General features: G+C 61.8%; 1 protein-coding gene across 7 annotated transcripts in view; it reads right to left on the reverse strand.

Moving 5' to 3' along the window:
* ARHGEF11 (Rho guanine nucleotide exchange factor 11) overlaps nt 1–14,058 on the reverse strand; it is a 106,509-nt gene that overhangs the window by 2,699 nt on the left and 89,752 nt on the right. For 5 of the 7 annotated variants that reach the window (XM_075907975.1, XM_075907974.1, XM_075907971.1 and 2 more), the window contains 17 exons: nt 13,373–13,499; nt 13,060–13,239; nt 12,378–12,425; nt 9,333–9,520; nt 9,054–9,200; nt 7,402–7,481; nt 6,887–7,012; nt 6,501–6,618; nt 5,897–6,075; nt 5,735–5,810; nt 4,956–5,123; nt 4,723–4,810; nt 3,814–3,921; nt 3,457–3,539; nt 2,914–3,153; nt 1,963–2,307; nt 1,043–1,135 (listed from right to left, as the gene is read on the reverse strand). In XM_075907975.1, the coding sequence (XP_075764090.1) occupies nt 1,043–1,135; nt 1,963–2,307; nt 2,914–3,153; nt 3,457–3,539; nt 3,814–3,921; nt 4,723–4,810; nt 4,956–5,123; nt 5,735–5,810; nt 5,897–6,075; nt 6,501–6,618; nt 6,887–7,012; nt 7,402–7,481; nt 9,054–9,200; nt 9,333–9,520; nt 12,378–12,425; nt 13,060–13,239; nt 13,373–13,499 (2,394 nt within the window). The remainder of the gene's footprint in view (nt 1–1,042; nt 1,136–1,962; nt 2,308–2,913; nt 3,154–3,456; nt 3,540–3,813; nt 3,922–4,722; nt 4,811–4,955; nt 5,124–5,734; nt 5,811–5,896; nt 6,076–6,500; nt 6,619–6,886; nt 7,013–7,401; nt 7,482–9,053; nt 9,201–9,332; nt 9,521–12,377; nt 12,426–13,059; nt 13,240–13,372; nt 13,500–14,058) is intronic. The other 2 variants (XM_075907972.1, XM_075907976.1) reach the window with 2 other exon arrangements.

Raw genomic sequence — 14,058 nt, forward strand, 5'->3', positions numbered from 1 at the left:
AATTCAGCCAGAATGCAGCTCCCTCCCCTGCAGCCACATCCAGTCAGTCGCAGAGGCCCTACCCAGCTTGTGTGACCTGCCTCGCCCAGGCCAGAGCCCGGCCCCGAAATGAAGCTCAACGGAGCTTTTAGAAGAATCTCCAATCCCGATTCAAAAATGGTCAGTGGCAGAGAATCCGCCCCGGCCCTCGGCCGATTGCTCTAGCCGTGAAGAACAAGTCTCCGCTTAACCGTCTCTTGGATCAGCTCAACAGAGCCCTGTCAGTGATTCCACAGCCAAGAACCGCGCCCTGCGGGACCCCACTGAAACAGAGCTGCTCCGTGACAATTCCCCGGCTCCAGTCTGAGCCCCGGCAGCCCACGCTGAACCCACGCTCACAGAGTATCGTGCTAGCTTTTTAACTCCAAACATCGCATGGCAGTGTTCCCTCTAATTTTTTTCCATCCAGGGGCAGAATAAATTTTCTTACGTGCACCAAGGCCTGTGCGGATGTGCACCACCAGGAGAAACACCTGCTGGCGGCTGTGAGCGCTCTGCCAATCAGCCGGGCAGCATTTGAATCTCTCCTGGGTGGCCGCCCAAGGGCTCAGATTACAGGGAACACTCTCATGCCGTACCAAGTCAGTCGAAGTCTATTACTTGGAGCAGGGACTCCTCTGGGCCAGGAGAGCTGGGGGCAGGGCAGCAAAAAGGCCATTTACATGCAGTGGAGAGGGGGCGCACACCTGTGCCTGGCCCCCATGACCTGCAGTCCCCTCGCAAGCAAACAGCGATGGCAGGAGCAGACCAGGAAGGACCTGCCCATTTGCACAGCAGGTCTGTAGAGCCCTGCAAATCCGCGGGGGTCGATGCAGATATTCGTGGCTACCGATGCCACGCGGGGCTCTCCGGGTCTGACTCTCCCGGCTCAAATCCCGGGCTTCCTCCTAGGGCTGGGGATAACCCAGGAATCCTGCCTCCCGGCCGCCCCGCAGCCTCTCAGTCCACCTGCCTTTCCCTTTCCTAGGGCCCCAGAGGAAAAAGGGGTTGGTTTTGTCTTTACCATCTACATTAGCTCCGCCTCCTTCATGCAACTCAGTTTCTGATTGGCTGCTGTCTGCCAAAGGCGTGGCATCCTTAGCGCCCTCCACCTCAGCTGTGCCGAGAGGCCGGAGAGAAGAGCAGGGAGGGAGGAAGAGGAAAGGTGGAGGGGGAAAAGGGAGGGAGAGAAATGATTGATTGAAGGACTCAGAACCCAATCACCAGCTGTGCCAGATGCCCAGGCAGAGAGAGCAGAGGGTTTGCAGCAGCCCAAGGGGGGCAGAGCTCATGCAAGTCACCGGGCGCGCGAGGCTGGCCGGGAGTCAGCGAGAGAACGAGAGGCTGCGCCCCAGCCAGCCACGGGCATGACGGGGCCTGTGATCCCAGCGGCAGGCCCCGAGGGTTAATGTTTTAATCGATGGCCCACGGCTGTTAGTGTTTCTTAAACTGTTCTGTGTGCTGCGGAGAACAACAGAGTTCAAAATGGCTGCCCTTAAAGAGGCAGGAGACTTTTTTTTTTCTTTGCTCAATAACTCTCCTCCCTCCCCCCATTTTCTTTTTCCCCTCAACAAAAAAAATCCTCGATGTTCCTCATTAAAAAAATATATTGTCTGATGCTCCTTGTCTTAAAAAGTTTAAGAAACACTGGTCTAAGTGGTCGGTAGCTGGTGTGTTCCCCTGGGGCTCTCTGACTTCCCAGCCCTTCGCCTAACACAGCCACCCCCCGCTGGACCAAGGGGAAGTGAAGGGCCGCCCTTGGCCGGGGACAGGAGCCTGCTGGGTCCCATGCGCTATCCCAGTGGATGGCCATGCAAAGTGCCTGCTGTCCTGGTAGCCAAACCCTGCAGAGGAGGGTCCCGGGGGAACAGCAGGGAACAGCTCTTGCAGCCTGGAGAGGAACCACATCCCCTCCCCCCCATGCCAGCCCTGCCTTCCCCCTACCTTTCCGGACCACTTTGTAGCCGCCCTGCCCCTCCGCAGCCAGGGGCTGCTCCGCTTCCTGGGGCCCCTCCTGACTGCCATCCGAACTCCAGCCCGTCTCAGCTGCGTCCCCCGTGCTTGGCCGACCTGCTGGCTCCGGCTCCGTCCCGTCGCTGGGCGTCTGGCCCGTGAGATCAGCCCGGGTCGCGATGGGTTCACCCTGCACCATCGGCTGCTCCTGGCTGGGCAGTGCTGAGTCCCAGCTCTGCACGACTCCTCCTGCCACCGAGGGTGTGGGCGTCAGGTCGTCCTCAGGATCCCGGCAGGGCACCAGGCTGCGCAGGATCAGGTGCCGCAGGTTCTCCACTAGGCAGGGGAGAGAACATGAGCAGGCTGGGCCCTGCCAGGGAATTCTCCCCAGAGGGCTGGCGGGAGGCTGGCTTTGGTTTGGACACAGGCACCTCTTTGCTCAGCCAGAGGGGGCGCTGCAGCCCTCTCCCAATGGGAGCCCGGGTCTGGTTCTGTCTCCCGGGGCCCTGCGGAAGGGGCGGGTCTGGGAACAGCTGGCTTGAGGGGATACTGCGAGCACCACGGAGAAGCCCGCCTCCCCGCAGGGGTCAGTGACTCTAAGCAACCTCCTGGCCACGGATTTCTGGGGGGCACCGACAGACGTGGCAAAGGGAAGCAACCGGCAGCACTAGCTAGAGCTGGGCAGTGGGCGAATCCCCCCTTCCATCGCCTGGCTGATGCCCCAGACCCCTGCTAGCCCAGCTCGGGGGCCCCACAGCTCAGCCACCCCCCTCAGCCTCACCAGCTCCCATGTCTGCACTGGGGCTAGCAACGGCCGCGCGGAGAGCCCGGACATGGGGCGACGTGGCAGACGGGCGGATCCAACCCTGGTTCTGGCGCAGAGGAGCAGCCGCCCCCGTCTCCCCAGGGACGGGCCCACGGCCAGCGTCAGCCTTCACTCACCGTCCTCCAGGGCCGATTCAGCCAGCCCCTCGGTGAACACGAGCCCGGGGAGGGACAGGGGCGATCCGGGCCCCGGCCGCTCCGACGCTCCAGCTTCATCTAACTCTGCAGAACTCTCTGCCGGCCGGGGGCCCGCCGGCACCTCCTCTGCCTCCTCCTCCTCCTCCTCCTCGCTGCCTTCCGCCTCCGGCTCCTCCGGCAGCGCCTCCTTGCTCAGGAACTCGGGGGGGTTGTCGTCCACTGGGCGGGGCGAAATCACGGGCGGGGTCTGGGTCTCGGCAGAGATCCAGGCCCAGGAAGGAGGGGGCTGACCCCCAGCACGTCACAGGGGGACCAGAGAGAAACGAGAGCACAAGGGAACCGGGGTCCTGGCGTGGGGCCGGTCAGACCCCTAGATCTCCCCACGGGGGATTCCCTTCACCGCCCCACGAGGCTGCGACACGAGACGCCACCTCACCCTGGGCTGCTGCGCGGGCGTCGCAGCAGGGGGCTGGCAGCTGCTGGCGGGAGGCTGGGGGAGCCCTGGCTGGGAGGGGAGCTCACCTGAAGAGACCTCTTCCGCCTCCGCCCCGGCGCTGCTGGCGTGGGAGAGGATCGGGGAGACGTCGGGGTCTTGCAGCACCAGGCTGACAGAGGCAAGAGACGAGTCAGACGAGCTGCCGGGGCCTGGATGGGACCGACTCGGCCGGAGGCTTCACTTTGCCCTCGGGGCAGGGCCTGAATGACCCACTGCTCTGCCCAGGGGGACGCTGGCGCCCACCGGCCGGCCGGAGGCTCCCAGACCAGACCCCCGGGGCCCAGCCAAGGGTCCTGATGGGCTGTTTCCAGGTCCCACAACCCCAGTGCCCCCATCTGCCCCCTCGGGAGGCTGCCGCGAGGCCCCGGGGCGGTTCCGCTCACCTGGACGGGGCCGGCCTGTGGATAGGCAGCTCCTGGGCCCTGCGTTTGGGGGGGGAGAGGGCGTTCCTCATGGCGCTCTGCACCGCCTCCTCCAGCAGCTCCATCCACCTGCCAGGTGAGGAGAGGGGGCGTTACGGCCCCAGCGCCCGCCAGCCGCCTCCTTGGGCACCAGACATGAGGGCGCCGGCTCAGCACCCCCCCGTCCCCACCGAGAAGGGGCTGCACTGAGGGGCAGGCCTCTAGCCCCCAGCTCACCAATGCCCCTCGCTCCCCACCTGCAGCCCCTGCCATACAGCCCCATGCCCGCCAGCACCCCTCACTCCTGACCCACAGCCCCTGCCATACAGCCCCACGCCCCCAGCACCCCTCACTCCTGACCCACAGCCCCTGCTATCCAGCCCTGTGCCCCCCCAGTTCTGCCAGCACCCCTCATTCCCAACACACAGTCCCTGCCACCCAGCCCCACAACCCCCCCCAGCATCTCTCACTCCTGAACCACAGCTCCTGCTATCCAACCCTGTGCCCCCCCAGCACCCCTCACTCCTGACCCGCAGCCCCTGCTATCCAGCCCGGTGCCCCCCCAGCTCTGCCAGCACCCCTCATTCCCAACACACAGCCCTGTCACCCAGCCCCACACCCCCTCAGCAGCCCTCACTCCTGACCCACAGCCCTGTCCAGCCAGCCCCATGCCCCCCCATTCCCAATCAGCATCCCCTGCCACCCAGCCCCACACCCCCCCAGCACCCCTCACTCCTGACCCACAGCCCTGTCCAGCCAGCCCCATGCCCCCCCATTCCCAATCAGCATCCCCTGCCACCCAGCCCCCAGGACGTGGTAGTCACCTGAGCGTGCGGATTTTCCCACCCCCGGACGCCCCAAGGAATTTCCCACAGCCCCACCCCCCCTTACGTGTTTTTCTCCGAGGGCGTCAGCGCCACCAGCTCGTAGATCTGGGGCCCCAGCTCGGAGGTGCAGATGATGAAGAGGGCTCGCTTATCTGCGCACAGAGGAGAGAGGGGCTGCTACAGGGAACGTCCGGGCCCCACAGGCCCCCCAGCCTCCAGGACTCGGCTTCCGCGCTGGCCCCTCCCCGTGCCCCAGAGGGGGAAGAGGCCCCCCCGCCATGCCCGGCCCCTCGTTACCGGTGGCCACGGAGCGGATGAGCATGGAGCTGAGCTTCAGGACGGGGCTGAAGGTCTGCTTGGTGTCCGAGGAGCCCTGCACCGTCTTGCTGTGACACTTCAGCACCAGCTTCTCGTCCTGCTTCTGCAGCAGCACCAGGAGGTCCTGGAGCAGCAGCACGTGCAGATCTGGGGGGGGAGGGGGGACGCGTCTCAAAGGCTTCGCTTCTCACAGCCCCCCCCGATCCTCCCCGGAGCCAGGCTGCCCCAATGGCGCCGGCCTGGCCCGAGCACTAAGGCACACGCCAGACCTGCCCCTAGACAGGGATTTGCAACCCCCCAGGGCCCCAGATTCTTACGGGAGGTCAAAAGCACTCAGGTGCCTAACTCCCATGGGCTCCTCAGAGAGCCGGGCCTAGCGGCTCAGGGGCGCCCGCTGCAGAGCTGACGGGAGGGAGCCACACATGGACCTGGAGACAAGCCCCCCCCCTTTAGACCCACAGGCTCTGTCCTGCCCTGTTGCCCCCCCACCCCCGGTCCTCCCCCTGCCCCCAGGCTCTCGAGGGGCCTGGCGGGAAGATGGGAAGGTGAGGGGCCCATTGGGGGCAGAACAGCAGCAGCCCAAGAGGCAGATGCCAGTTAAGAAGTACGTGATCAGGAAGACCCCCCGTGGATAAAAGCCTTCTAGTGCTAGCAGGTAATGGAGTTACCCCCTTCAGCTCCTCAGAGAGGGCCCTGGGGGGACGGAGCCTGAGGACAGAGGGATGTGCCAGCCGGGGGCCCTGCTGGGCGGTACCTACCCACGGTCTTCTCCTTGCTGATGCGCCAGCTCAGAGCCCCCTCGTGGATCATGCGCCGGGAGGTGAGGTCGAGGTTCTGGGGGTGGAGAAGGCAGGGTGAGTGGCTGGGGATGGGGGAGCCCACGACAGAGCCCCCCGGCTCCCGCTCCCTGCCGGCGGTACCTTGAACTCGGCAGCCAGCGGGTTGCTGGCCCGCTCCAGGCTCGTGGCATCCAGGCGCTTCTGGTAGGTCTCCAGCCGGTGCCGGTTCTCCGCTTGCTTCACCGCCTCGTTCACGTACCTGAGGATCTCCCGGCACTGGTCACGGGCGCGGCCCAGCTTCTCGTGCTCGGGGGTCCCGCCTGGGGGCGGAGCCAGGGCGTCAGGATGGGGGCGGGGCTGGCGGTCCCACTCTCCCTCGCCTGGGCAAAACGCCCGTGAGCGGCTGCACCTCACTGAACGGAGCCGGATCGGCCCCGTCGGGATCACTGTTCGGGGGGAGATGGCGCGTCGGCTCCCCGGTGCCCACCCAGTCCTGCCCAGGGTCCTGCCTTGAGTCAGAGCCCAGCTGGGCCAGGAGGAAGGGCTGCTGCTGAGTCCAGGGGGCGAAGACCAGGCTGGTGGCTCACACGCCCTGCCCACCAGCAGAACCGGGGCCTGGCGGGCGTCCGCAAGGCAAGCTCCCCGCACCTCCCTGCTCCACAGGGCCCCTGCAGAGCGAGCACGCCGGCCCCGCCCCCTCTGGTGGGCGTGGCTGCCCGCCAGGCAGTAGCCCCGCCCCCTGTACCGTCTGTGTGCTTGAGGATGCTCTCCAGCAGCAGCGGGTACTTGGTCAGGCGCTGCATCTCGGAGATGATCAGGTCCTTGAGCTGCAGGCGCCGGCACTTGGGGTTGCTCTCGGCTTCCTGGGGCAGGGGGAGACGGAGAGAGGCCACGCTGCAGCCACCGAGTGGAGGGGGAGACAGGGCTGGGGAGAGCCAGGCCAGGGGCAGATACCTGGTGCCCCAGCCGGTGAGGATGGGGGGAGAACAGGCCAGGGGCAGATGCCCGGTGGCCCAGCTGGTGAGGATGGGGGGAGAACAGGCCAGGGGCAGATGCCTGGTGGCCCAGCCGGTGAGGATGGGGGGAGAACAGGCCAGTGGGGCTCTCCAGGGAGAGGGGGGCAGGAGGTACCTGCATGAAGATCTGGAAGCGGGTCTCCTTGCGCTGCTTGGTTTTGATCAGCTCCAGGGCGATGGACTGGTAAGAGCAGAAGTCGGCCACCACCTGCTGGATTTCCTCTCGTGCCGGCCCGTCGAACTGGGGCAGGGAAAGAGAAAGGGCCAGAGCTGAGCCGTCGGCCTCCACCATAGCTCAGTGGGATGGCCCTCGGCACTGCCCTGGGCCCCCCAAAGACCCAGCAAGCCCTGGATCTCATCCCTGGGCCCCAGCTGCAGCAGCTGGAGGAACTATCCCAATCCATGGCCAGTCCTTCTTGGAACCCTGCTACGTTCTCGGCCTCGCCCCCATCCAGTGGCAGCAAGTCCCGCAGGGGAATTGCAAGGCAGGTGAAACACAGTCTTTCCTTTCCTTGGTTTGGAGCGTGCCGTCTTTTCATTTCACCGCACGGGCCCTGGGTCTCCTGCATCAGGAGAGGGGGCAAGAAGAGACCCCCAAACCCACCGCCCCGGCTGCTTCCCTGGCCCTACCCGCGAAAGCATGAGATCCCCGATCTCTTTGATGATTGGTCCTTCTTCTCGGAGCCTCTTCATGGATTCCGACAGAGAATCTGAACCGGGATATGGGGAGGGGACAAGTAAAAGGGGAGGGAGGGAAAGGAGACAGAAATGAAACACGCCCTGTTCTAACAAGGCAGCACCCCCTTCCCGGAAGAGCTACTGACCTACAATCCACACGGAACGATCATACTTTTCACATGTGACCGGCCGCCATGCGCCCGACACTACAGCCAGCTTCTCTCGTCACGTCCCTGCGCACTCCTCTGCCCCCCGCCCCGAGGAGTCCAGCCCCCCCGCTGCGCAGCCTCTATGTGCAGCCCTCAGCGGAAACCCCTGGGAGCAGTGATGGGGAGGCCGGCCTGCCTCGGTAATTTACTACCAGGAAGCTGCAGCTACCGTGGTTTAACTGGTCTGCTCCCAACAGCCACCCACAGCCCGGATGCTGGCTGGCACCAGAGCCAACATAGACTGGCGACTGGAGAGACGAGGCACACCTACACAGCAAGCGGCAGTGGGTCCAAAGATCCAGGGACACAGAATCATAGAATACTAGGACTGGAAGGGACCTCGAGAGGTCATCGAGTCCAGTCCCCTGCCCTCATGGCAGGACCAAATACTGTCTAGACCATCCCTGATAGACAATTATCTAACCTACTCTGAAATATCTCCAGAGATGGGGATTCCACAACCTCCCTGGGCAATTTATTCCAGTGTTTGACCACCCTGCCAGGTAGGAACTTTTTCTTAATGTCCAACCTAAACCTCCCTTGCTGCAGTTTAAGCCCCTTGCTTCTTGTTCTATCCTCAGAGGCCAAGATGAACAAATTTTCTCCCTCCTCCTTGTGACACCCTTTTAGATACCTGAAAACTGCTATCATGTTCCCCCCTCCCCCAAATCTTCTCTTTTCCAAACTAAACAAACCCAATTCTTTCAGCCTTCCCTCATAGCTCCCTCTAGACCTTTCATCATTCTTGTTGCTCTTCTCTGGACCTTCTCCAATTTCTCCTCATCTTTCTTGAAGTGCGGTGCCCAGAACTGGACACAAGACTCCAAATGAGGCCTGACCAGCGCAGAGTAGAGCGGAAGAATGACTCCTCGTGTCTTGCTCACAACACTCCTGTTAACGCCTCCCAGAATCCTGTTTGCTTTTTTTGCAGCAGCATCACACTGCTGACTCGTATTCCGCTTGTGGTCCACTGTAACCCCTAGATCCCTTTCTGCCGGACTCCTTCCTAGACAGTTGCTTCCCATGCGCCAGTGCTAAAAGCAGCCGTGTGGCTGTCTGTGACTGGGCTGGGGCTGCAGCGGCTCCATGGCTATTTTCAGCCCTGCGAGCCCAAGGCTGCAGACCTGGGCTCCCGCATGCCGTGTGGATGCACCCTAGAGTCGCGAGAAGAGACACCGGAGCAGCTCGCCAGACCGCCTGCAGCTCATCGGCTACCAGACCGAGATCAAAGCGGTACAGCCCCGCAGACAGGGCCCTCCCCCCCTTCCCCCGGGGTCCTCTGAGACGCCCTCTTCTCTGTGCAAACTCCACGGCGCGGCAGCTAGCCCTAAAGAGCCAGGCCGGGGGATTTCTAGCCCATGGGCCCAAGGAGAGGTCAGGAATTCAGCATCTTACTGTGGATGTCGATGAGGTCCGGGAGGTTGGGGAAGAGCAGCCCCAGCTCCTCCCGTGACAGCAGGCCCTCCCTCTTCATCCGCTGGTAGAAGAGGCCGTCCAAGACTCGGAGAATCCGCAGGTGAGAGGCCTCGGTGGCGAAGAGCTCTGGGCCCGGGCGGGAGGAGGGGGAGGGTCAGAGGCAGGCCAGCTCTCCCGCCCACGCTCCGCCTCCCCCAGCGCTGCCCAGGGGCTGCAATCCCCCAGCGCCCTCCACGGCACATCCACAGGGGGCCTCACCATTGATCACCTCCTGGCGTTCTATCTCCCTCTGCGTCAGGTGAGCCGTGACCTCCCGCCCGACGGTGTGCTGCCAGTTCTGAGCGTCCGGCTCCAGCTCCAGGTCCGACAGCTGGCCCAGCTCATCCTCCAGCACGTGGGGGAGGAACGAGTCAGCGCTGAAGCCCAGATTAGGTGACTCGATGCTCCTGGGGAGGGGGGAGATGTTGGATGTTCCCTGGAGCTGTGCACTGGGCCCAGCAGTCGCATGAACCCCATGTGGTGCCCCCACCCCCACGCCCAACCCAGCTGCCACGAGGCTGGGGCTGTTCCCCCAAAGAGCACAAACCTCTAAACATAGCATCCTAGGACTGGAAGGGACCTCGAGAGGTCATCAAGTCCAGCCCCCTGCTCTCACGGCAGGACCAAGCACCGTCTAGATCACCCCTGACAGGTGTTTGTCTAACCTGCTCTTAACTATCTAGTGATGGAGATTCCACAACCTCCCTGGGCAATTTATTCCAGTGTTTAACCACCCGGACAGTTGGGAATTTTTTCCTAAGGTCCAACCTAAACCTCCCCGGGGTGTAATTTAAGCCCATTGCTTCTTGTCCTGTCATTGGAGGCCAAGGAGTACAATTTTTCTCCCTCTTCCTCATGACACCCTTTTAGATACTTGAAAACTGCTCTCATGTCCCCTTGTCAGTTTTCTTCTTTCTAAACTTAACAAGCCCAGGTCTTTCAGTCTTCCCTCATAGGTCATGTCTTCTAGACCTTTCATTATTTTTGTTGCTCTTCTCTGGACCTTCTCCAATTTCTCCACATCTTTCTTGAAATGTGGTGCCCAGAACGGGACACAATACTCCAGTTGAGGCCTACTCAGCAGAGTAGAGCGGAAGAACGACTCCTCGTGTCTTGCTCACAACACTCATAGAATCATAGAACTGGAAGAGACCTCAGGAGGTCGACAAGTCCAGCCCCCTGCCCAAGGCAGGACCAATCCCAACTAAATCAACCCAGCCAGGGCTTTGTCAAGCCGAGACTTAAACATCTTTAGGGATGGAGATTCCACCCCCTCCCTGGGGAACCCATCTCAGTGCTTCACCACCCTCCTAGGGAAATAGCTTTTCCTAATATCCAACCTGGACCTCTCCCACCACAACTTGAGACCATTGCTCCTTGTTCTGCCATCTGTCACTACTGAGAACAGCCTCTCTCCATCCTCTTTGGAACCTCCCTTCAGGAAGTTGAAGGCTGCTCTCAAATCCCCCCTCACTCTTCGCTTCTGCAGACTAAACAAACTCAAATCCCTCAGTCTCTCCTCATAGGTCATGCGCTCCAGCCCCCAAATCATTTTGGTCACCCGCTGCTGGACCCTCTCCAGTGCATCCACATCCTTTCTATAGTGGGGGGCCCAGAACTGTTCATGCATCCCAGAATCATGTTTGCTTTTTTTCCACCAGTATCTCACTGTTGACTCATATTTAGCTAGTGTTCCACTATGAGCCTTAGATCCCTTTCTGCCGTACTCCTTCCTAGACAGCCGCTTCCCAGTCTGTGTGTGTGAAATGGATTGTTCCTCCCTCAGTGGAGCACTTTGCATTTGTCCTTATTAAACTTCATCCGATTTCCCTCAGACTATTTCTCTAGTTTGTCCCGATCATTCTGAATGATGACCCTCTCCTCCAAAGCACTTGCAACCCCTCCCAGCTTGGTAACATCTGCAAACTTTATAAGCATCCTCTCTATGCCAATATCTAAAGAGTTGATGAAGATATTGAACAGAACCTGTACCAAAACGACCCCTGCAGAACCCCCTTGTTAGGTTACGAAGAGCAGGACTTTATCTACCGTATATTCCGGCGTACAAGACGACTTTAGATGTGAAAAAACATCCCTCAAAAATCGGGGGTCATCTTGTACGCCGGGTATACATCCCAGGCGCGCCCGGGATGCCCCGCCGCGGGCTTCCCCCGAGGCTTTGCAAAGCTGCTGCGGCTTTGCTCCCGGTGCCTCTGGTCTGCTGGGGACCGTCTCCAGCAGACCAGGGACACCGGGAGCAAAGGAGGCGGAGGGGCGCTGGGGTATAAGATGAAACCCAATCTTTTAATTAAAAAATTAGGGGGTCGTCTTATACGCCCAGTCGCCCTATACGCCGGAAAATACGGTAGTTCTTTCTTGAACCCTGTTAAATTCATGGAGGTTAGGTCCATCAATACTTATTAGCCAAAATGGGTAGGAAAGGTGTCAGTGGCCTCTGTCAGGGGCTGAAAATGGGTGACAGGAGAGGGAATCACTTCATGATTACCCATTTCTGTTCACTCTCTCTTGGCCACTGTCAGCAGACAGGATACGGGGCTAGGTGGACCTCTGGTCTGACCCAGTGTGGCCGTTCTTGCGTTATGCCCTTCCATCTTGACCGTGAACCACGGATAACTATTCTCTGAGGACGGCTATCCAGCCCGTTATGAGCAAGCTGAAGAGCTAGGCACCCCAGCTGGCAGAGAGCAGGTTCCTTATCCCAGTGGTGGGCAACCTGCGAGCCACACGTGACCCATCGGGTTCCTGGGTGTGGCCCACGAGATGTTCTGTTGACGGTTGCCCGGGTTCCCGTCCAGGTGACACGCCCTAAAGCCACGGCCCGTGAGGTGAGGTGCAGGCGGATTGCAGCCAGCGCTGACGGGGAGAGGCGGGCGCTCCCTCTGCGGCCAATCACAGCACGGCTGTGGTTCCATTGGCACCTCCCACAAATTCCACGTAGGCCAGCGCAGTGAGCAAAACCGCCCTGTCCCGGGAGGCCATCTTGGTTACGGCCCCCTGAGATGAAGCAGGGGCCACTCACTCGCCTCAGTTGCCCCTCACTGCATTAATCCCTTGTGTGCACCAGCCACTGGGTGAAGGGGGGGCCCACGGACTGTCCTCCAGCCCCCTCGGCCTGTTCCCTTTGGAATTTCGACACGTGGGACCACCGGGGCACTGTTCAGGCGATTCCCTCTTCCAGGCAGCAAGGCCGCCTCCCCTCCCCCCAGCTCTGCCTGTGAGCATGCGGCGCTCGGGGTCACTGACCTGCGGCCCATCTTGGGCGTGTAGGGCGGAGTGGGGTTTTCCAGCGACCTGGGGAGGCAATCAGAAACGGCGCTCAGTCCCCAAGCCATGGGATCCTTTGCCCTCCCGCCCTGCTGCATCGCCGCTCCAGGCTCGGCATTTATTACACGGCAGCTGCCACCGGGCACCAGGCCTCGGGACTGCCGACAGCGGCAGGCTGGGATTTCCAAGCTGGGCGGGGGGGGCCCAGGCTCTGCCAGAAAGTCAGTCTTGGGAGCAAACTTCTCTAGGATCAGGGCCTTTACGTGTACATCACGGGGGTGCAGCCTGGCCTCTATCAAGCAGGGAACACTTGCAGAAGGGTTTGCGGTGGGGGGGTCTCAGCGGACACTGCTGGGGGGGTTCAACCTCTTTTGAAAATGGGATTTTGGCTCCTAAATCTTCTCTGGCCATTTTGGGGCTCCCCCTCACCGTAGAAAGCCATGATGCCAGCCCGGCTGGCACACCCGCTCATCCACCCCCTTTCAGGCTCCAACAAAACGCCCTGCTGTTGTGTTAAACCCGAGCAGCTTCCCTCTCCGTTGGGAGCTCCGCTGTCCAATCCCACGGAAATCGGGTGCTGACCTGCCTCTGGAAAAGCCTGGCCCACACAGACAAGAGGCCCCGTCTCCCTGCCTGGGGGAATCAGGGATTTGGCTCTGACCTCGTGGACAGGCTGGAAGCCGAAGACGACGCCGACTGGTGGAGCCGCGTGGCCTCTGCGGCGGCGTCCATGTCCACGTCGCTGCGGGAGCGCGGCACGTTCTCCGCCTTGCGCGATTTCTTCATCTCCTCCCGCCCTTTCAGGCTCTCCGAGCGGCCCAGCTTCACCTCGCACCTGGAACTGCCCGGGGGGAGCGGGGTTGGGGAGAGCCGAGGCCACGTGCCCGTGGGCGGAAGCGAGCAAGAACCCCGCCACGTTCCGCGACCGCCCCGGGCCCAGCAGGGAGCCAGGCCCCAGCCCCCGGCAGCCCTACCTGTCCGAGTCCAGCAGCTCTTCGGGGAAGCTGCCGGTGGAGAGGCGCTGGCTGCCAGGCTCCTGGGACTCGCAATGCTGGTTGTTTTCAAAGTGCTGGATGATGTTCCTCACGTTGCCGGGTTTGACTGGCGGGACAGGGGCAGGAGGACAGAGGGACAGACATGAGGCACAGGGACGGAGACCCTCAGCCCGCGGCCCTCCTGGGGCTCACTGCCTCCCCGCTGTGCTGAGTCCGGGCCCAGCATGTCTACCCCCCCGGCTCTGGCAGCTCTGCCAGGGTTTGGAGATCGCTGTGATGGGGGGAGGCCCGTCGGGGGTTTTGGGAGGCAGGGCAACACCCTACCGGAAGCCTCTGCCCCCCCCATGCCTCTGTGCAGACTGTGTATGAAAAACAGCCTGCAGGAGGCGCCGGCAGCGGGATCCGAAATCAGCGGGTTGTGGCTGCAAACCTGCAACACACCCAGGCCTGGCGCCACACCAGTGACCGCTTATGGGGCGTCTGACACCCCCTCATTTTGGGGGGAGGGGCCAAAAATGCATCCTCCTCCTGAGGTTTGTCTGGGGACCCCTAGAGAACCAGCCTGCGCAGCGGCAGGCTGTGGAGTACATCGCACAGCAGGGGAAAAGTGACCGGCTGAGGCCTCATCTCGACAGGAATCCTGCACCGGTTTTGAGCACCCGGTG

This window comes from Pelodiscus sinensis, chromosome 24, assembly GCF_049634645.1.
Source record: "Pelodiscus sinensis isolate JC-2024 chromosome 24, ASM4963464v1, whole genome shotgun sequence".
Classification (NCBI taxonomy): Eukaryota; Metazoa; Chordata; order Testudines; family Trionychidae; genus Pelodiscus; species Pelodiscus sinensis.